Consider the following 20,478-nt stretch of genomic DNA (forward strand, 5'->3'; position numbering starts at 1 on the left):
CGCGACCAACCGCCTGATATAATCCAACCTCAGTTGCAACCCTCCTTGTCAGCAATGGCGAGGGCTGGCAGTGGTGCATAGCCTACGGGGCTGTCAGCGAGGTGCACGAATTCCAGAGCACATGGTGTACATTTCGGGTTGCCGACCAGGCTCCAAAAGGAGCTAACCAGTTTGGGAATGTCTGTATATTTCTTCGATGGGCGTTGAAACTGTTCGCACCGCAATAATTGCAATGTCTTCGTATCATACGAAGACATTCGGCTGCACCGGAAGGCCAGTACACTCTGCCGAAAATGCTTTATTGATGCCTGAACTCTGCACCGTAGCCTGCCACGAGCAAACACCTTGCAGATAAGCATCTATCGCCCATTACCATGATCAAGACTGCTGCAGACGTATACGGCGCTGGAATCCGCACTTCTGGAATTGTACAACTTCCGTTCAAAACAGCTGCAGCAGTGCAGCTCGACATGTGTCTGAGTTCCAGGCTTTACTAAATGGAGGCCAATCTATGACGTATTCACTCAACCCAAATAATTGCCTTGTCGCATAGTAAAGGCTTGGCTTTGCACAGTTGCAGTCAACACTTCTTGCTTTGGATTCCAAAGGGCTCAAACCATTCTCCTGACGTCATACATACGGGCCATGGAGGAGCAACTTTTCGAGCCTTGGCCGGAACCTCTGCTGCCAAGTCCCCGACAGCCGGGTGCTTCAACAGGGCTGGCGCAGCCACCGATGAGGAAATGGACCTTCACTGCTCGGCAGAGTCCCATATTGGATTTCTCCAAAGCTGTTGACCTTTCGGCGGAGTTTCCCTCCGGCGCTTTTTTGCGCTTGCCCATCGACGTAAGCATTATTGGAACCTCTACCCGATGTGCCCGTGGCACGGTGTTCCATCTCCTATGCTTATTTTGTGTGCTCTGTTGTATTTTACATCGATCACGCGTTGGAAGAAGCTGTGTTCCTTCTGTATTGTTCCCCCTCCCTCCTGCAGTGGTCCGCTGTGCCGGCAGACCAACAACCCAAGCACGAGGTTGCAACCGGCAACGTAAGTATTAATATGGTCATTGGCAGGACAGCCGTCGGCGCTGGAAGTTCTGTCTCAGCTGCCGACGCCGACCAACAGTTGTACGTTGAGGATAAGGGCATTTTGCCGGACAACGGGCAGGAGCTACCACACTCCATGGCGCTGCACGATAATACTGCGAGTTCTTCCGCGGATAGTAACCGTATCAGCAGCGTCAGCGGCGCCAGGACTATGGAGGCCCTAGGGACGATAGCAGCCGCAGTGGATGCAATCTGCACTATCCACGGCGCAGCACCGTCTAATTCTGGAGCCTCAGCCAGGAGCGATGAGTGCAAATCCCAGAGCCCCATGGTGCCGCGGTATCAGGGCTCTTGGCCTGCTGCCTCAGAAGCAGTAGCATCCGAACCGCCGGGGCTCATGGCCATGCGGCGTGTGGAGGTCGTTCAGACACGGGAGCATGCACTGCTGGAGCAGCTGCAGCATGCACTAGCGGAGGCAGAGAGGACGCGGGGAGAGCTGGAGGAGGCTCGCAAAGCGCTGGAGAATGTCAATGAGGTGGGTCAGAGTCTAGTCCCCAGGAAGGCTGGGCTGAACATTACATTCGACAGAATGTGGTGGGCAAGCGAGCTCTAATCAGCAAGCTGGCATGGTGTCATGCCTCCGGCAGCCTCTTGAACTCTCATCGTCTCTTACTGTCCACGCTGTTGCCACCTATGCCTACTAGGTGGGCACTGCGAAAGAGGTGGCGGCATGCGGCACTGCTGCCGTTTTGGAGCTGGAGATGGCCCTTGTGGCCGAGTCAGCGCGTGTCCTCGAGCTCACTCAGCGCAGTGAGCAAGCGGAGGCATCCCACCGCGCCGAGCTGCAGCAGCTGCGCTTGCAGCTGGAGACTGCATGTGAGCGCTTGCAGCTTGCAGACACGGAGCACAAAGACCTGCATGCCGCACATGTTGCTACACAGGAGGAGCTTAAGCAGCTATCCGTGCAACTCGCGGCTGCCCGAAGCGAGCTGGACACTCTAAACCAGGAACGGGATCACCTTCAATCAGACCATGCGCGCCTTACCGAGGAAGCCCAAAAGGAAATCGCCACTATGGCAGAGGAGGCCTCGTCCCTGTATAAATGCACTGTCGGGATGCAGGCTAACCAGCAGCAGTTGCAGGCGGACCTCTGGGCTGCGGAGAATGAGGCACGGGTTGCGAAGGAGCGCTTAGCTGATGTGCAGGCCTCCGTTGAAATCCTGGAAGCGAAGCAGGAGGATCTCCGCAAGGACCTTGTGGTGGCACGCAACATTGCAGAGGACGCGACGTCCAGGCTACAGGTTGTGGAGTCTGAAAAGACTTCAGTGGTGAAGCGAGCGCGGCAGCTCCGGCAGGAGGAGCAGGTGCGTCGAAACAACCTAGCGAAGAACCTCGCCACCGTACAGGCAATCCTGCGTGAGCGAGAGGCACAGCTGCAGGCCGCTGAGGAGGAGCTGCTAGCTGCTAAGGAGAAGCTGCAGGCCGAAGCAGTGAGTCAATCGCGGGCGTTGGCGGAGGCACAAGCGCGCGGCGCGGAGGCAGAAGCACGGGCGGAGGCCACAGTGGCGGTGTGTGCGGCTAAGGTCAAGGTCGAACGCAGCAAGGCGGCACACCTGCAGGCAGAGATGCAGGTCGCTAGGAGGAGGTTGCTAGAGTTGCGGAAGCTGGCCTGGCTTTGCCTAATTTTGGCGACGTCTTTTGTGGCGGCTGCGATCTTCAGTTGGATTGTCCACGAGTCTGCTGGAAGTTGCCAGGTGCGTGAGCGGATTCAAACTGTTTTTGTGCCGTGGCTTAAGAGCCAATGCTTTTGCTTACGCCTGCCCTAGAAGCATGAGATTAGCCAGGCAGGCATCTGTAAGTCTGCATCTTCTATGCGCACGACTCCACATGACTGGGGTTGCTCCTACAATAGGATATTGCCGTACCAGATGCCAACGCATTGCACGGGCTGTAATCATATGGTGCTGCCTGGCCTTGCACCCATTCCCATCCTTGCTATCCTGCTCTTCACTGTGGTTCACTCCCTTGACAATCTCGATTTCCAAGATCCCCTCACTGCCGCATGCATGCTTATCCTGCGCTGCTGGTAACAGGCGGGCCCGTCGTCGTTGTCCTGACCTGCTTTTCCCCAATGCATGCGTGCGATGTGGGTTAGCATCGACCCAACCCCTGTCTCCTCCTGGCCACGACGCGCTACAGGTGATGCACCTGGCGGCTAAAGTTTAGCTATTGGCGCTTCCGCCCAGCCGCAATAATAATCTACCCGAGATCAAGGCTCCAATTGCCTTCACCAACCGGGGCCCATCATTAGACCACATGGTGCTTATCAATCTGACGTGTCGTAAGAACAACGAATCGCAAACGAATGAGACGCAGCAAAGATACGGAAACGTTGCTCTCTTTTTAGGCATTTGGGGAAATTGCAGCATACCTGCGTACGCTCCAGGGTCATAGTCAAGAGTGATTGACTCATAGCTTAGGGATCTACAGTGCTGGATCGTTACGCATCAAGGTTCCTCCCTGGTCCGGGATACCATAAATTCCTCCAGGCTGCCATCACCATTCACGTCCGGTAAGCCATTCTCGTGCCATTGCCCTCCCTGTTCAAGGGTTGAGTTCCAATTGTTATTACGAATTGTCATTGGCCTTTGCGCCTGGATTTTGTGCGGCTTCACCTTCATAATTGTGTCGGCTGCAAGATACGCTGGCGATCCTATAATTAGAGCCCGAGTATTCATTATTAATCTGTACGGCCTGGCAGTGTACATAAGGGGGTACAGCTAGCAAGGATAAGGTTCTGTACACGGTGGGGGTGCCTGTCGGGCATCTGCTGTGGGGGCATCGGTACAGGTAGATACGATTCTGGTGTGTTCTGATAGCAATAGGGTCCCGTCATCCCCGGAGACGTGACTCAAAACTCGTTATGAGACTTGTACGGCGCTCATAGATCCATCATGGGGCCGAGCAACGCAGAATCAGCTAGCGGTAGGGGATCACTTACTTGCCGGCTGAGGGCAAGTATGTGGTTCCAACAGTGGCGCAAAAGATAACCCGGCCCAAAATTGTGCCTCGCCCAAAGGCTGAAGCTGCGTAACCAATTAAGGCCATATATTGGTGGTGGTCTAGTGGTGGTGCGGCGATGGGTGTCCAAATCATGACGCGGTGTCACGATCGGTGTTTTTCGACCCTTGGCACTGAATAAAGCTCATGAACTTGTAAGTGGAATGAATAATGACCTGTTTAATTCGGGATGGTTCACGTTATAGATGCCATTGGATGATGAAGAGGCTCATGGCATAGAAGAGCTTCAACGCCCATATCAAGTGCCCCGTTAACCCACGATTTCGGTGAAAGAAGACGGACTCTTCCTTAAGCTGGCATCATCTAACAGCCGATTGTACTCAGGAACTTCCGATTTCCTCAGTTTCAGGAAAACCCCGTTGACTCATACTATGGTTGTGTGAAGTAGGGAGGTTTAGCTTTACCCGTGGCCACTAGCCTCGCAGTACCTGTCCTCCCCGATGTTTTGGGCACAATCATCCTCTCCTATGCCGACTTTTGGTGCAATATCCACCAGCAGCAACCAACTGAATCCGCCGGATCAACGGGGTCGTCAAATCCCCTCCTGGTCGGTTCGCAGGTCACTATAACCGGATCTATTGCCATCCATCGGCTAGGGGGTTGCATCCACTCCCCTACGGCCGAGGGTTTTTTATCCCGTTCTATGTTAAGATTGATTCTGGAACTCCAGGGGATTCCAGGGACACTACGCCGTTACTTAGCAAATTTGCTCGTCTGGCGCCATAGATGTGTTAGCTAATAACAGGTACGTAGAAATGGTACCGAACAGCATGCAGGGGACCACATAGGACGACACCGAAGGCTCATAAACAGTCTCAGACTAGCGAAAGAGGAACAGGATAACTTAGCCTCATCGACATTATAGATGTTTTAGATAAAACAGTTACATAAGGATAAGGACTGGCGGCGATTGACATCTGCACTTGATGAGCACTTTCGGGAGTGTACAACATCTGAGGTGGTTGCCGTTTCAAAAAAGCAGCTGGGCACCGGCCCAAATTGTTGCCGTTGCTCATGGCCGTCTCGAAACTACCATGTATTTATTATGGAGAACAAAATGATAATTACTTCCACGGTTCTCCATGTAGCGCAGGGCTTGTTTGGCATATTAAGCTGCATAACTGCAGTCAACACTTTTCTTTTGAAACGCCGAACTGTTATCTAGGACCTCAGTTCCAATACTAGTATCATTATAATAACATGGGGGACCAAAAAATTGAGTGGCCGGAACCTCTCCTCCCGAGTCCTCTACAGCCGGGTGCTTCACCAGGGCTGGCGCTGCCATCGATGAACGGCTGGATCTTCACAAGCCAGCAAAGTCCACTTTCGGATTTTTCGAAAGCAGTTGACCTATCGGCGGAGTTTCCCTTCGGCGCGTTCATGCGGTTGCCAAGTGAAGCAGCGTTGGTAAGCCGTCACATGATTTAATACATAATTATTCATGATTGCCCATATTTCTCATTAATACTGTTCTATATTCCATGTCACAGCAAGTTGGGCCCTCAATTGGTTGTTCGACCCTCCTTCCCCCCGCCTCCCGCAGTGGGGCGCCACATCGGCAGAGCAGAACCGATCCAATCACGAGGCCGCAACTAGGAACATTGGCTCTCCGATGGCCACTGGTTGGGCATCCGTCGGCACGGAGGGTCCCGTCTCACCCGCCAACCTCAAACAACAATTGCACGACGAGGCTGAGGCCATTCTGTCGGACTTTAGGCAGACCTTATCACGCTCCATGAATCTCCGTGATAGCGCTGCGCGCCCTCACCCTGCCGACAGCCTCAGTAGCGCCGGGAATATCGAGGCTCCGCCCACTTTTACGACCGCAGTGGCTGCAATTTGTACTGTCCATGGTGCAACGCCGTCGATCGCTGGAGTCTCCTTTAACAGCGAGGGATGCCGAGCTCAGGGCTCCTTAGCGCAGCGATGCCGGGGCTCTTGGTCTGCGGACGCTGAAGGAGTGGCATCCGATTCGCTGAGATCCTCTCGTACCGTGGACTCGCCTGCGGGCTCACGCATGAAGGGACCGCAGAGGAAGCTCAATTGGGAGGAGGGATCTGCTTGGCGCGTGCGGACATACCGCAGCAGCACCCCAGGCACGAAAGAGCATTCGACGTCCCGTTCGTTGCTGGCCAAGCGGTACAGCTTCCGGCACACACACTCTCACCGCGAAGCCAGCACGACAAAAAGCACGCCACGGGTAGTACCGAAGCGCCTCACACTGGTATTGCCGACGGCACGTGTTTTGGCTTCCATGCCAGTTGACACCAACTCGCAAGCGCAATGTACATCTGGCACAGCCGAGGACGGCAGCATGCTGCAAAGCGATGCTACCACCAGCGGTGTTGTGCAGCATGGCCAGCCAGTAATCGTGGTGCAGCAAGCGGCAACACCGCCTAACCAGGCTTTGTGGCCCCAGGGGGCTGGGCCGTGCGTCAACGCCTCTGGCTTGGACATCGCGGCGCTGCTAGCTGACACCTCCCCTGTGGTGCCCTTCGCACACAACTCCTTTCAAACGCCAAGCATGGGCATGACCGCCTATCCCCTGAGCAACATAATGTATGGCTCGACCCCTTTCCAGCCTGTGGATGACAACCACTCGGCAGGCCTTATGGGGAAGGAAAGCCAGATGGGCGTGGAAGCGCGAAGAACATGCTCGGCAGGCCCCCTATCCGCGTTAGCTGAGCAGCAGCAACAGGCTGATGTGTTTCATTGGAGATCGGCAGCCTCGCCGCCTCCTGCCCAACGCAGTCCGCTGCTGCCAGAGGCGAGTGTTACGTTCGGGTGGCTGCCGGCCGGCAGTTGTGAGTCTTCCCCACCCGCAGCCAGTAGACGCTTGCTGCTGACGCCGGAGTCGGTGGCCACCTTCGGCCACGGCAGTCCTTACCAGCCCTACGATTTAGCAAGGGGTCATGTGCCACCATCGGTGCACCAGCCGCGACCCTGGGCTGGTACCTGGGGCGCTGAGGGAAGCAGCTTCACAGGGCGCCCCGGGGATATTGCACTTCAGGGCAACGCAGAGGCGAAACAAAGGGCTGAGAATGCGGTTCAGCGTGCCGGTCCTGTGGTGGAGCAGCACAGCCCGATTGGCTCGGCGGCTGCCAGTGCCGAGCAGGAAGTGGGCATAGGGATGCTGGACGGCGTCTGCAGCTGGGAGCAAGGGTTGCCTGACCCCTTGGTGCAACAGCCCACATCACAGCTGTTGTCTCCGGGTCGCGAAGATGCGTATGTTTCTCGTCAGCGGTCACAAGTGCAGACATGGCGCTGCACACAGGACGGCAGCGGGACTACAAGTGGCTGCGGTGATGGAAGAGACGGATGGCAGGAAGATCCAACAGGTGGCCACAATGCCACAAGCAGTAGTGCTTCTGAAATGTTGGTGCCTGAAGCCTACCCTTCCCTGAGTAGCTCCTGCGCTGCCGCCTTTGCAGCAGAATCTGGCCAGGACCAAAGCGCTGGATGCACCCATTTCCCGCACGCCTTTCCATCAGGCGAGGTGTCTTGGACGTCGGATGCAGAGCTCGCCGTTGAGCTCAGTCGTGCGTGGGGCAGCACAGCTTCACGCCGAGGAACACGCGACACGGAATCCATGAGTATGCCTGCAGCGATGGCAACTAGAGTCCCTGATGTCCAAGCAGATACGGCAGAGTCGGCTGAAGTCACGACAGCAGCAGCAGATGTGGCTCCAGCCTCAGCTAGGGACGGTTGCACTCTGTTGCCTCCGCACCCATCGCATGTGGAATCGCCATACGGCACACAGGCTGGGATGCCTTGGCAGGCCGGGTCCCTGGCCATGCATGCAAAGGAAGGTCGCGACGTCTCGCTTGGCCATCACAGCATAGGGAAGATTGGTGCTTGCAGCCTGGCTAGCCAGCAAATGCTGGTCACCGACGCCGCTGCAGCACCAACCGTTTGTGCAGGGGGCCGTGGCTGGTCGTCCTTCATAAGCGGCAAAGCATTACGGTACGATCCTAACGGGTACCGCAGCACCTGCAGCAGCACGGAGCTGGGTGGTGCCGATGCTGAGTTGTCAGGGCGAAGTGACGTGACACCGCGCGCTGATGGCGACATCAAGGTTCAGCCCTGGCAGGTGGGTCCAAAATCTCTGTTACCTCGGCTGCGTTTCCATATGTTGTTCTCAAGCGCAAAAAGTCGATGGACTTTAGCATTTTTGGGTTACCAGCATGAGCTGTGATTGTTAGCGTGTAACACTCCTGGCCTGCAGGTTGGCTATCCAGTCACGTCCCACTCCTTGAGAACCGGCTCCATGTTATGGAAGTCCCCTGTCCGATGTGTAATTGCTTGTCCTAAGACTTCATCTCATCTCCGCTTCTGCTCAACACGCATGCGCAGATCCAGGAAAATCCTGCCTTTGAGGAGGACTTAGATGCGGATGCCACGGATATTTCCTCCCAGCTGGGTTTCAATACCAACCAAAACCAGCTGGGCCCTTTGACAGCCAGTTCGCCTTGGGCTGCTGCTGCTGGAGTCCTTGGCGACTTTAGCTTTCCAGGCGAGGACGGCCGTGACTTAGAGAGAGACGTTGGCCATGTCATGCACAGAACACCCGCGGGCACCCACATGGGCCGCTTAGGTGTTGCTGGATCAGTATTGCGCCCGTTCTGGGCCGGAGCTGTCGCTTCACCGGATGCCACCCCTTCGCGTGCCTTCGTTCTTCCGGAAGGTGCCCGTGCGGATGACGTGGGTACCACTGAGGACAGCAGCAGTGACAGCTCAGACAGCGACAGTCCGCGCACAACCGCACTTAACCGGGCGCTGGCCTCTGCCGGGCTTGGGTTGGGCACAGGTTCCAAACTGTATGGCATGCCGAGACGTCATGGCCCTCTGCTCGATGGGGTGATGAGCAATGCCGTTGTAGATGATGACGTAGTCGATGACCGGCGGGACACGGCCACCAGCCGCGCGATGGGAAGCCAAAGCCCGGCCGGCGCTGGCATGGCGTCCGGCAGCAGGGCCGCCCTTTCGAGCGGCATGGGTGCGGAGGACCAGTCTTTGATTCAGGAGCTCGAGCACGCTCAGACGTTGCTCCTGCAGCTACTCGCAGCCGCGAACGAAGCCCCCTGGCCGACCCCACCGCCACCGCCCTCTCCAGTGCGTGAGCTCACCCCTGTGGAGAGGGCCGCAGCCGCACGAGCACAGGCGGATGGAGCCATGGATCCTGTGGCAACAGCAACAGTCCGCAGTTGTGAAAGCCACGTTGATTACGAAGAGCAGGGAACTTTGCAAGTCTCTGCTTGCAGCAGCATGAGCAACGGCGTTGGCAACCCGCTGGTTGTGCAGGCGGCCTCAGCGGCCATGGGTAAGGCGCTGGCGCGTCTGAGCAAGCTCTCTCGCGACAACAAGGATCTTCAACGAGTGAGCGAGCAGCTGCGGGCAGAGCTTTCGCAGTCCAGCTCGAAGAACGTGGAGCTACAGACGCGAAGCAAGATGCTGCAAGCTATGCTGTTGGAGGTGAGAATGGGGCCCCGGGGAGCGCAGTCCGCAAGGGGAATGATCTGACTTGGCCCTTGGTAAAGAAAAAAGTAGCACTTTACGAACGAAGATTCCAATGTTTCTTTGGTCTGGTTCGCGTCCTTTTTGCAGGCCAGCGTGCGTTCCGGGGCTTCTTCCCGGTTAGCACCAAAACCCTACCTTATCAAGGCCCAAAGCCCTATCTTGCAACAGAAATAATTGAAAGTGATTCTCCCTTCCAACATAGGACTCTCCCTCCCAAGCAGAGAGTCCAGGGCAAAAGCCAAGCACAATGTCCCGGCATGCCTGTTACGCAGAATGTGTGCATCAGAGCTGCTCCTTCACCAAAATAACAATTTGGCTCTCTGTCTCATCCATCCAAGGCGACCTAGTATTGTCTCATGCGCATGCAGAGTGGTCGTCAGGCTGACAAGAAGGCCCAGTCACACCAGCGGTGCTGTCAGCGCCTGGAAGCCCACCTCAACTCCTCACTACAGCGCATACGTGACCTGGAGCGCTACAATACACAGCTCAGCCTGGAGGGCAGGCAAATCGCACGCCAGATGCAGCTGGCTCAGATCCAGGTTGCTGAGTCAGATCAGGTCACGGCTGCGCTGCGAGAAAAGGTGGCCTTGCTAGAGCGTCAGCTGGCTGCAGTGTGCACCTGGAAGGGGCCAAAGTTGGAGTCGAAGGAGCACCACCTCGACCCAGTTAGCACCGGCGCAGGGCATGGTGCTGTGGAGGTAGCAGCAGGGGAGCCACGGTGGCAAGATGACGCAGTGGCGGAGCAGCTAAGTTTGCTACACGATGCCGCGGACTCGCGGTGTTGCAAGGGCAAGGCAGCAAATGCGGCCGAGGTATGTTGTTTACGTGTGCCACGGGCACACTTAGCATGCTTTTGCTGCCGCCTGAAAACCGTACGCCCTATCCTGGTTTCCATCTAAGCTTGCTTTGTAGCATGGGTTGAGCCACCGTACGTATCTGCACTCGGAACAGCCTTCTGGCTTGCTCTTACCGCTATTTATTCGGCGCAGCCTTGTAGGTTCCGAAGGGTGAACAGTTAAAACCCCGGTCTCACACTGCTTTGGCCCTCAGCAGGCAGGACGTCACCCATCCACACCTGCTGAGATGCGAGTCCAGGAGATAGAAGGATTTCAGTTTCCGCAAGCCCAGGGAAAACGGGTGCTGTTATTGGAGGAGCAATTGCAAGCGGCACAGAATGAATTGGGTCGTCTTCAGGCAGCAGCGGACGCTGCAGCGGAGCACGAGCAGCATTTACAGGCAGAGCTGCAAGCCGCGCGAGTGGCGATGGCGGAGTTGGCGGCAGAGCGCGCTGCCGCACGCGCAGAAGTTTTACGTAGGGAGGACAATGCGCAGAAGGTGTCTCTGGCTGTGCAGGAAGCTCGCGGCGCTGCAGAGCTGGCGGCTGTGAACTGTGCACGGGTGGCTGCTGAGGCGCTAGAAGCCGAGCAGCAGCATGAGGCTGCAATTGCGGAAGCAGAAACGAAGGCGGCTGAGCTGCGGCAGCAGCTGGACGCCGCAGCATGGGAACTGCAGCAAATGGCAAGCCAGGCCGCCACGGCAATGCAGCGTGCCGAGGCTGCGGAGATACGGGAGCATGCGCTGCAGGAACAACTTCAGGGCGCACTAGCGAAGGTGGACAGGATGCAGGAAGAGCTGGACGAGGCACGCAAATCGCTTGAGGAAGTGAGTGCGGGTTCAATTGCTGCATGTCGTCTGAGAGGCGTGACCGGGTGCTGTCGTGGACGGGATGCGTCGGCAAAATACTTCGCCCTTACCTAGGAGAGTACATGACTTTTTGTAATCCTGTCTTCTTTGCAAGACACGCCAGCATAACTTGACGTCTTCAGGCATCCACTGATCGCCTTTTCCTGTGTCTGTTACCATCATCACACAACCATTTGTCTCTGCCTGTTGTAGGTAGTCGCTGTGAAAGAGGAGGCGGCGCGCAATGCTGCGGCTGTCTCGGATCTGGAGATGGCCCTTGTGACCGAGTCAACGCATGTTCTTGAGCTTACTCAGCGCAGCGAGCAAGTGGAGGCAGCCCACCGGGACGAGGTGCAGCAGCTGCGCTCACAGTTAGAGGCTGCACGTGACCGCCAGCAGCTTACAGATACGGAGCGCGCCGAGCTGCAAGCCGCACATCTTGCTGCTAGGGGAATGCTCGAGCAGCTGTCCGTGCAGCTTGCCGCTGCCCGTAGTGAGGTGGAGTCCATTGAGCAGGAACGGGATCACCTTCAATCAGAGCGCGATCGTCTGGTCGAGGAAGCCAACAAGGAGGCGGCCAGGCTGGCAGATGCACGCGAGGAGGCCTCATCACTTCAGGAATCCATTGATGAGATGCAGGCTGGTCAGCAGCAGCTGCAGGCGGACCTGAAGGCCGCAGAGAGTGCGCTGCGAGGTGCGATGGAGCGTTTGGCTGAAGTGCAGGCCTTCCGGACGTCAATGGAGGCCGAGCTGGAACAGCTCCGCAGAGAGCTTTCATTGGCGCGTGACACCGCTGAGGAGGTAACCTTAAGACTGCAGGCTGCGGAGTGCGACAAGTCAGCACTGGCGGAGCGGGTCCGGCACCTGCGGCAGGATTTGGATGAGCAGGGAACCCTGATGCGCGATGCGGAAGCTAGGTCTTCCATGGCAGAGACTGCCCTCGAGGAGGTCCGGGATGAGCACCAGCTGCTGCGGAATAACCTGGACAGCCTGGCAGATGACCTAGCCACCGTACAGGCAACCCTGCGTGAGCGAGAGGCACAGCTGCAGGCCGCTGAGGAGGAGCTGCTAGCTGCTAAGGAGAAGCTGCAGGCCGAAGCAGTGAGTCAATCGCGGGCGTTGGCGGAGGCTCAAGCGCGCGGCGCGGAGGCAGAAGCACGGGCGGAGGCCGCGGCAGTGGCATGTGCAGCTGCAGAGGCGGCGGTGGAGATGGAGCGCAGTAAGGTAGCGGATTTGGAGGGAGAGATGCAGGTGGCCACAAGGAAGATGGTAGAGCTGCAGAAGCTGGCGGAGGCCAATACTTGCGCCACAGCAGCTGCCTCCACGGCCGGTGCCGCCGAAGACGAGAGTACCCAGCGGCGGCTACTCTGCAGTGCAGCAGACGTGGTGGCCTCGTGTCTGGCAATACATGAGGTTGCGGTGGAGATGGCATCGCCACGGCCGGTGCCAGTCTCGGGGCCTGCTGAGCAAAGGCCATCTTACAGTGTTACCCCGAACCGCTGGAGCTCCCGCAGTAGCCATGGCGGCGGCGTTGCCTCACAGGCAGGGTCTGAGTCTGAGTCATCAAGTAAGGAAGCTGGAAGGAGGGCTGGAGGGGTACTTGTCGATGTGTTTACAAAAGAGCTTCTGTTCATAGGGAGGGCCTCGCGTGTTCCATTTAGCCAAGTATAGTGATGGCATTGGCACATTCACGTTGGGGGATATTTTGTGAGTTTAGAAAGCGTGTCACCCCATCCCCTTGCCTCTGCGTAGGGTGCAGAGGCACCCCCGTCACTCAGGTTGCATGCTGGCCCAGTTTCCCTCCCACAACTACTACATCTAACACACTTTTCCCTCGCAACCCAGATGTAAAAGGTATGCAGTACAGCCAATCTGCGAGAGGATTCGCCGTTGTAGAGCTAAATGATTGTCTGCTAAAGGGAACCCCCTTGCTTTCTCCTGATGTCGGTGTCTTTGCTCTCGGCTTCGAGATCACACAAGCTTGATTGACTGCGAAGTACTTCTGTGCTGCAGGCCCGAGCCTTCAGCTGGCCGCCCAGGTCGTCGCTGCCTCAGCTGAGCTTGCTGACCTCCAGCGCCGCCACCAGGACGCTGAGGAGCTCATTGGGAGGCTGCGGCAGGACTTGGAGAGCCAATGCAGCAAGTGCGCAGGTCTGGAGGCAAAGCTACTGGACCGCGAGGTCGACCTGGCAGCTGCACGCCGAGCGCATGAGGACGCGCTGCTTGAACTGCACCACATGCGGCGCTTGGAACGCCAGCCTGAGGCGCCGAGGCCAGCGGCGGCTGCTCCGCCGGGCCGGCTGCTCCCGTGCCCTGTCCCTGGCACCACCCCCAAAGCCTGGCGGCAGCAGCAGGAGCAGCAAGTTACTGCTTCGGCCGTGTTTTCCTCGTCCGCCTGGTCTCCCAGTTCCTCCATGTTTGTGGAGCGTTGCAGCATGGTGTTGCCGCTGAGTCCGACGCGATCATTTTTGCGTGACTCAATCGCCACCGCCTCCCTGCTTGATGAAGGCCGCCGCCTGTCACTGCTCCGTGGCGGCTCGTTGCGGGGAAACAACAAATTCCTTGGCACTTCGCAGGACTTCCGCGGCAGTATTGATGGCGCAGGCGCGCTCGCAGCATCCGCCACGCCCATTAGCCTGTGGGTTGAGCCCGGGTCCGCCGGACCTCCCCTCACTATCGGAACAGTGGCAACCCCTCTGGAAAGCGCCGACTGCACACCGAGGGACCCTCTACCCAGGGCCCATGAACGGTACTATCGCGGCCACGAAGGCGGCGCCGGTGCCACCGCTGCAGTCACGAACCTGCAGAACAGCTCAGCGCACTCACCCGGGATCTCCATATCGCTTCGGGCGCGCGGTAATGACTATGCCCTGAAAGGAGACAGTTCGCCGGAAGTCCAAGGCTTTGAGCCGCTGAGAGCGTCACAAGCACATAACGGGGATGGGCTTCATGCGTCATACAACAGCTTGGTGATGGGTGGCGTTGCATTCGGCGCTGGGACTGGGTGCGACTCCCCGACTGCTGGTGGCATGGGCCTACTGGGCGCCGGTACGGGCAGCGGCGGCTCGAGGGGCCTGCAGCTGACCGTGCAGCTGTTGGAGCTGCGATACGCGGTACAGAAAGTGGAACAGGCAGCGGGAGAGCTGGCAGGGGTGTTGCTGGCGAAGGGCCAAGTAGCAGGTGGGCCGTCGCTCTTTGGGGTAGGCTGCGAATCGGGGGAAAGGTGGAACACGCGTGTATGATTGACAGCATGGGCGAACCGTTTCTTGTTTCCTGTTGTCTTGCTCGCTTTATCAAGCACAGCCGCCTGCCCTCTTGCACTCACTAGTGAGGTCCATACCCCACCCCCTATACTGTCCCTTCGGACCATTCTCCATTGTGCAGCGTTAAACACGACCATCTTGTCAACTCCTGTGAAGACGAGCTCTCTTGACTCGGCTCGCGGCTGCGGCGGCCGCCGGCAATTGACAGCCAATCTCAGCGACGCCGCCGCGGAGGCTGCCGTGCAGGAGCGGGCCTGGTTAGCCGACAGCCTGGCCAACCTCACCGGTCGCGCTGGGTCGGTGGCCCAGCAGCTGGACTGCTGCCTGGATGCGGCCCTGGTTATCTGCAGCACAGGATCTGCAACGGCAAAGGCAGATGAGCAGGTATGCGCGTTGGGCTGTTGAAGGAGGGAGCACAGGTCGGGAAAGGTTTTGTATGTTCCGAGGTTCCCGTACAAAGCCTGGCAGGTGTTATGGCAGGCAGGGGGTGAAGCGAAGGCTAACATTGCCTTTTTTCGCATTTTCCGGCTCATTCCATTCCCACTATGCATTATGATGTAGAGTCCAGACTTCGGCCGCTGGTGCTTCCCAAAGTGTTTTTGGGCTGGAGGCCCCAGCCCGCCAACGCAACCCCTGTGTCTATGTATCTCAATCCTCACTTTAAGGAACTTCTACGACAATGTGTTTACGCTGCTCCCTGTTACGCCCCACGTGCGTCTAGGCCTTAATTTTTACAACCTTATTATTGGCGCTCCGCTGCCGAACACCGCACACCACTACGCATGGCATCCTGTTTGAAAGCTCCATCTGAACGTTGTCTTTGACTCTTGCCCTCTCATCCGTTACCCGTAACTGTTTGACCGGTACCGCACCACGCGTTTCATAGCGTGTGGCGGGATCGGGCTTCGCTGCTGAGTTCCAGCCCTTCCTATCACCTCTGGCCGTCCGTGTCTTGGAGGCTGAGCTCGCGGATCTGCGGACGCAGTTTGAGCAGGCGCAGCAGCAGGCAGACCAGGCGCTACAGTTGCAGCACGCGCAGGTATGCCGGGGGCGAGGTAGCTCCGGCACTCATGGCGCCGGGGCCTACATCCATGGCTCTATGCTACACGTTGACACACGTTGGCATATCAACACTAGTATGTCTGAAATGCGCCGTCTGACATCGACACGCGTACATCGTAGTTTCTGGACACGTATGGCATGCACATGAAAATTTTACGCAGTATTACCTTCAATGCCCTACGATTCATCCGGATTTCTCCTTACCCCACACCTGTGTGGTCTGATTCAACCACTACCTGTCTCAGCACGTGGAGGAGTGCGCTGCGCTGATTGCCGACGCCAACCAGTACCGGGACCTGGCGCAACGGATGAAGGAGCAACTCGAGGTTCTGGACCGGGACAGACAGATGGACCGCAACATGTTCATAGAGCAGGTGAAGGAAGCACAGGTAAGGAAGGCGGAAGGAGGGAGCGCGAAGCTTGGCGGGGGATGAGTAGAAGCATTTGCGGTGGGGGAGAAGGGAGATGGAATGGGACCGTCTGGATTAGATAACAGCCCACTCAGCGCCAGTTCCACCGGCGTAAAATGTCCCCTTGACTATGTCTTATATCCTTCCGTCACGCGCAAGCCTCCTCCCCGTGCCATCAAACATGCAGCATGCACGTGTATTCCGCAAGAAGTTTTGTTTGGCATGGTGCCACCGAAACCGGAACTTGCCCCCTCCATTAGATGAGGGCAGCGGCCGAACCTCGTTTCACAAAGATGCCCAGCAGCCTGACATCCACGCAGCACCCTGTCATTATTGTTGATGGGACTTGGTACGCAGCTCCAGGTGGAGTCGCAGCACCGCGTCAATATGCAGCTGGCGGAGCAGTGCAGCGAGCAGGAGGTCCTCATTGCGGAGAAGGAGGCAATCAACGCGGAGCTTCGGCAACAACTGGACCGGGCGACCACGACTGCAGCGGCGGCAGCCACCGCCGCCGCTGCCGTGGTGAGCCACCAGGAGCGACAGCGCGGCTACCTAAGCAGCAGCCACAGCGCCGGGCCCGACGGCTACCGCAGCCACGGCCAAGCGCACAGCTACGGAGGCCCCCATGGCCAAACACCGGCAAGTCATGTGTATGGCAACCCCTGGCCCTCGGCCGGTGCAGGTCAGCAATGGGAGGGACCTGCAGCCCATGGTCTACACGATGGTGGCCAGTCCACGTACCGGGAATCCCACGCCAGCACTTCGTCCATTGGGGAGGCGTGCCCCACGACGGATCGCGACGGCGGTGGCGGTGATCTTTGCGGAAATAGCGTTGACAGTTGCGGTGGCTGCGGTGGTGGTTGCTACAATAAAGGTACGGCAGCTGCGGGACCATCAGCTGGCTGGCCGGCCAGCTCGGCCATGAGCTCTGGCCTTGCGCCGGGCCACATGCCACCGCCAACAGCGACGCCGAACAGCGCGGGCGTACAGGGCCTTCGCCTGGAACTTCTTCACGCGGAGTTTTCTCGTCCTCTGAACAGCAACAGCCGATGCATCCACCTTGAGGGGGCTGGCATCCGCAGCGGCGATCATCCCAGCACGACCGGGTGGTCCGTGGGCGTGGAGCAGGAAGGGGTGGACAGCCGCCGCCGGGGTAGCAGTTGTGCGGTACAGCCCGACGGCAGCGCAGGGACATTTAGTGAAGATGAGGCTCGGCTGTGGGCTGAGATGCTGCAGCTGCTTAAGGTCGGTGAAGGCGGAAGCAGCAGTGCCGGCGGTGCTGGGAATGGAAGCCGCAGCCGTGGTGCCAGTACAGGTGGCAGCCGCCGCCACACGGCTGATGGCAATAGCGCGTCGGTGCCGCGAGTGCTGGCACTGACGTCGTCTGGTGAAGCGGGTGGTATGCAGCTGGCGCAGGTGCCGCTTACCGCCCGCAGCGAAGGCGAGTTGCACTCGATGGCGATGGCAGCCGCCGGGTCATCGCACTGGCGTGCGGAGATGTTGGCGCGCGCGGTTTCATACATGTCGCTGCTGAGCGCACAAAATCGCAAACTGGCGAAGCTATTAAGGGGAGTGGCGGCAGGTCGCACTGCAGCGGCGGCGGCGGCGCCTCCGGCGGCTGCCGCAGGTGGCGGAATGGATAGCCTAGCAGCGCGGTTGGAAGCTCTACAGAAAGAAAATGCGGAGCTACGGGATAAGTACCAAGCGGCGCAGGTGTGCTGGGGAGATGACCAGCTTGATTTGAACCGGGGGTTCTAGGACTGGCATTCCCCAGGTGTCTGAACAGGTTTATGGGAAGATGCGTGATTGAGTAGCTGCGCGCTGCGAAATGCAACAGCGGTTACGCTGTTTTAACGTGAGGCTGACTTCCTTTCATACTAGTTACCATGTTGGCATTCCTTAAGGAGGGCTACCACACCGAACTCCCTAGTGCTTGTGCTTCACGGCCTGTTCCGGTGAACCCGAGCTCAATTCATTATGCAAATGCATTTGCTGCGTCGAGGCCTATCCAGTTGTTGACGCCCTCCCCCCTTTCGTTTGTGGTTCGTCTTTCCCCCTCTTTTGTCGCGCGCAGATGGCGCAAAAGACGAGCGCACAGGCGATGCGGACTATGGGGAATGAGAACCGGCAGTTGCACAGCAAGCTCATGGAGCTGATTGGCGCACAGACGGTGGCCATGCAGGTTCGCAGTGCGACTGCTAGCGTAAGCAGCGAACAAGCAGCTGAGCTGGAGTAAAGCCCAGGCGATGAGCCTTCGCCAGGACCGGGCAGGGAAGCCATCGTAAGACGTGAGGTGCGCTCTGGGCTCAGGTATGCAGGCTAGGACAGGGGATCCGGAATAGCTGGAAGGTATCTGGTGGGTCGAGAGAATGCGAAACGTGCAAAGCTCTTTAACACGCGGACAGCGGGTTGTGAGCAATTGGTTGGGTAACATGGCATGCCAGCGGGAGCAACGTTGGGCACCGTGGGAGCGCGCGCGCGCAGCTAGCAGTGAGGGTGGTGTTGCACATCACTTGTTGTACACTTCTTAGGGAGGACGTGTAGCGAAGTTAACGTGCCTGGAAGAGCGCATCCCTCTCCGGTTCGGGACGAGCACAGACATAGTCACTTGTACGTTTTACCAAGGCGCCAAACGGGGTCTTCTGAGCATGCACCAATGTTTGAGCTTTGCCTATGACGGGGTTTGTGCCACAGTGCAAGTCCTAGCCGCAGTGTGACAGACTACGTTGAACAACATCCGTTGATCCCCAAAAGAGGAAATGGGAAATGCTTTCAAGGGCAATATTCTGTACATGTTTCGTATCTGGGTTGAGTGTGATGCAATGCAGTACAATGATCCAACCAGTGTCCCCTGCGGGTTTGTGGTGCCTTGCGGTTGCGCCTGCCGGAGGAGAATAACTTTCTTTCTTGCGTGGTGTATGCATACGTATGGCTTTCTTGCGCGGGAAGTACGGTCAAATTATACGGCACAAAGCGCCCGGATGCACCGTTGGTTTCACGTTGTGGTTGGATTTGTGCGTGGATGCGTCGGAGTAGGGTAGCGACTTCAGGAGGGCACGACTGAGTGTGCTTCACGCGAACATGCGTGACTTCGGTTTGGGGGGTTTCTCGAGTTGCCGCATGTCCATGCAACGTTTCGAGGCGGTTCACGCCGTAATGCGCCGGACTGCGTAACCCAGATCCAGCATGCACAAACACCAAACTCCACTACGCTACATAGCGAGCTGTACTACATTTACCATGCAAGTGGGGGCACGTGCCACATCTGTGCTGGACGTGTAGATATTCCCCGCACCAGGGTTACAAGTACTGAACTCCGGGCTCCGTGCGGTGTTGCATCTGACGTTGCGACGCCCATGGTTACTACATGCACGGCCACTGGCACGAACTGACGATGCAATTGTCTTTAGTTAGTACAAGTTAGGATGTCCCACCATGCAGCCACCGATCTGCTTGGCGTGGACGAAGGAATACTGACGGGGTCTAGGTCAAACGTCCTACTCAGCCACACGCCTGCCTGCCAGTAGTGCGCCTTTGCCACCTGTACAGTCTAAGGCACCATTCGAAGGTGCATCGGTCGGGCTACGACATGAGGGCCGTCTCTTATCATGAAAGAAGTATTGACTGTTTTCCTCCATGCCAACTCTCGTTGCCATCTATTCCAACGGCATGCGCATAGCATCCGGATGTCTCTAGCCGTCTTATTGCAACGACTAAATTATTGTAATATACCAACAGATTAATCTCATTAACCACCCTGCGAACCGGTCAGTGTCGTATCTGCAAAAATGCAGGTCGCGCCCGAAATACTGGTTCCGCAACCTCGCAGTGCACGTCAGCTCCCTAGCCAACGGCAGTAGCTGCAGCAACCACCAGCGAGCCACAGGTCGCGAATCATTTCGCCAATCATGTGACAACCCCACTCACATCAACAGGATACGCTACAGGGACTGCGCATTCCTGCCGATGCACCGTTTCCGCATTGCTCATGCAGTGGCGTTGTCCTCAGCCCTCTTTTAAGTTCCAACTGCTGGAACACCGTGGTTCAACCAACAACACAAGCACCCATCATGATGCCAGATGTTTGCCATTCGCGTATATATACGAATGGCTCTTTGTGGGACAGGGCTCTGTTCCAGTATGCGCATGTAAATGGACGGTGCACCGGGAATGTTATGGAGCGCCGTGTATACTATAAACATGCCATGGCAAACTACCGACTTGATCTCTCAGTACTGTTCTCAGTACTGTTATGTAAAGCTACGTATCAGCATGAACAAACATAATAAAAAGAGCCTCGCGTGACGCCACGAAATCGAGCCTTGCATGCCACGAGCCATCAACACCACACTTCGCCGCCATCCCTCCTATCAGCCGCCTGCCCCCTCTGCATATTGGGAGCCAACCAATGAATG

General features: G+C 57.5%; 2 protein-coding genes across 2 annotated transcripts; both read left to right on the plus strand.

The window, feature by feature from the left end:
* Positions 1 to 735: 735 nt before the first annotated feature.
* Positions 736 to 3,273, plus strand: VOLCADRAFT_94534 (uncharacterized protein; the record flags this gene model as incomplete). Its single annotated transcript, XM_002953699.1, has 4 exons — positions 736 to 846; positions 995 to 1,582; positions 1,752 to 2,801; positions 3,247 to 3,273. 4 exons carry the CDS (start codon positions 736 to 738, stop codon positions 3,271 to 3,273), a joined length of 1,776 nt encoding a protein of 591 aa, XP_002953745.1.
* Positions 3,274 to 5,328: 2,055 nt separating this feature from the next.
* On the plus strand, positions 5,329 to 20,083 carry VOLCADRAFT_106095 (uncharacterized protein; the record flags this gene model as incomplete). Its single annotated transcript, XM_002953700.1, has 15 exons — positions 5,329 to 5,535; positions 5,672 to 7,378; positions 7,889 to 8,218; positions 8,482 to 9,600; positions 10,014 to 10,457; positions 10,699 to 11,307; positions 11,542 to 12,895; positions 13,342 to 14,508; positions 14,713 to 14,975; positions 15,478 to 15,630; positions 15,899 to 16,042; positions 16,421 to 17,776; positions 18,138 to 18,245; positions 19,613 to 19,631; positions 19,893 to 20,083. The coding sequence occupies 15 exons, from the start codon at positions 5,329 to 5,331 to the stop codon at positions 20,081 to 20,083; spliced, it is 9,171 nt and encodes a 3,056-aa protein (XP_002953746.1).
* Positions 20,084 to 20,478: the final 395 nt, after the last annotated feature.

Source organism: Volvox carteri, assembly GCF_000143455.1.
Source record: "Volvox carteri f. nagariensis unplaced genomic scaffold VOLCAscaffold_38, whole genome shotgun sequence".
Lineage (NCBI taxonomy): Eukaryota > Viridiplantae > Chlorophyta > Chlorophyceae > Chlamydomonadales > Volvocaceae > Volvox > Volvox carteri.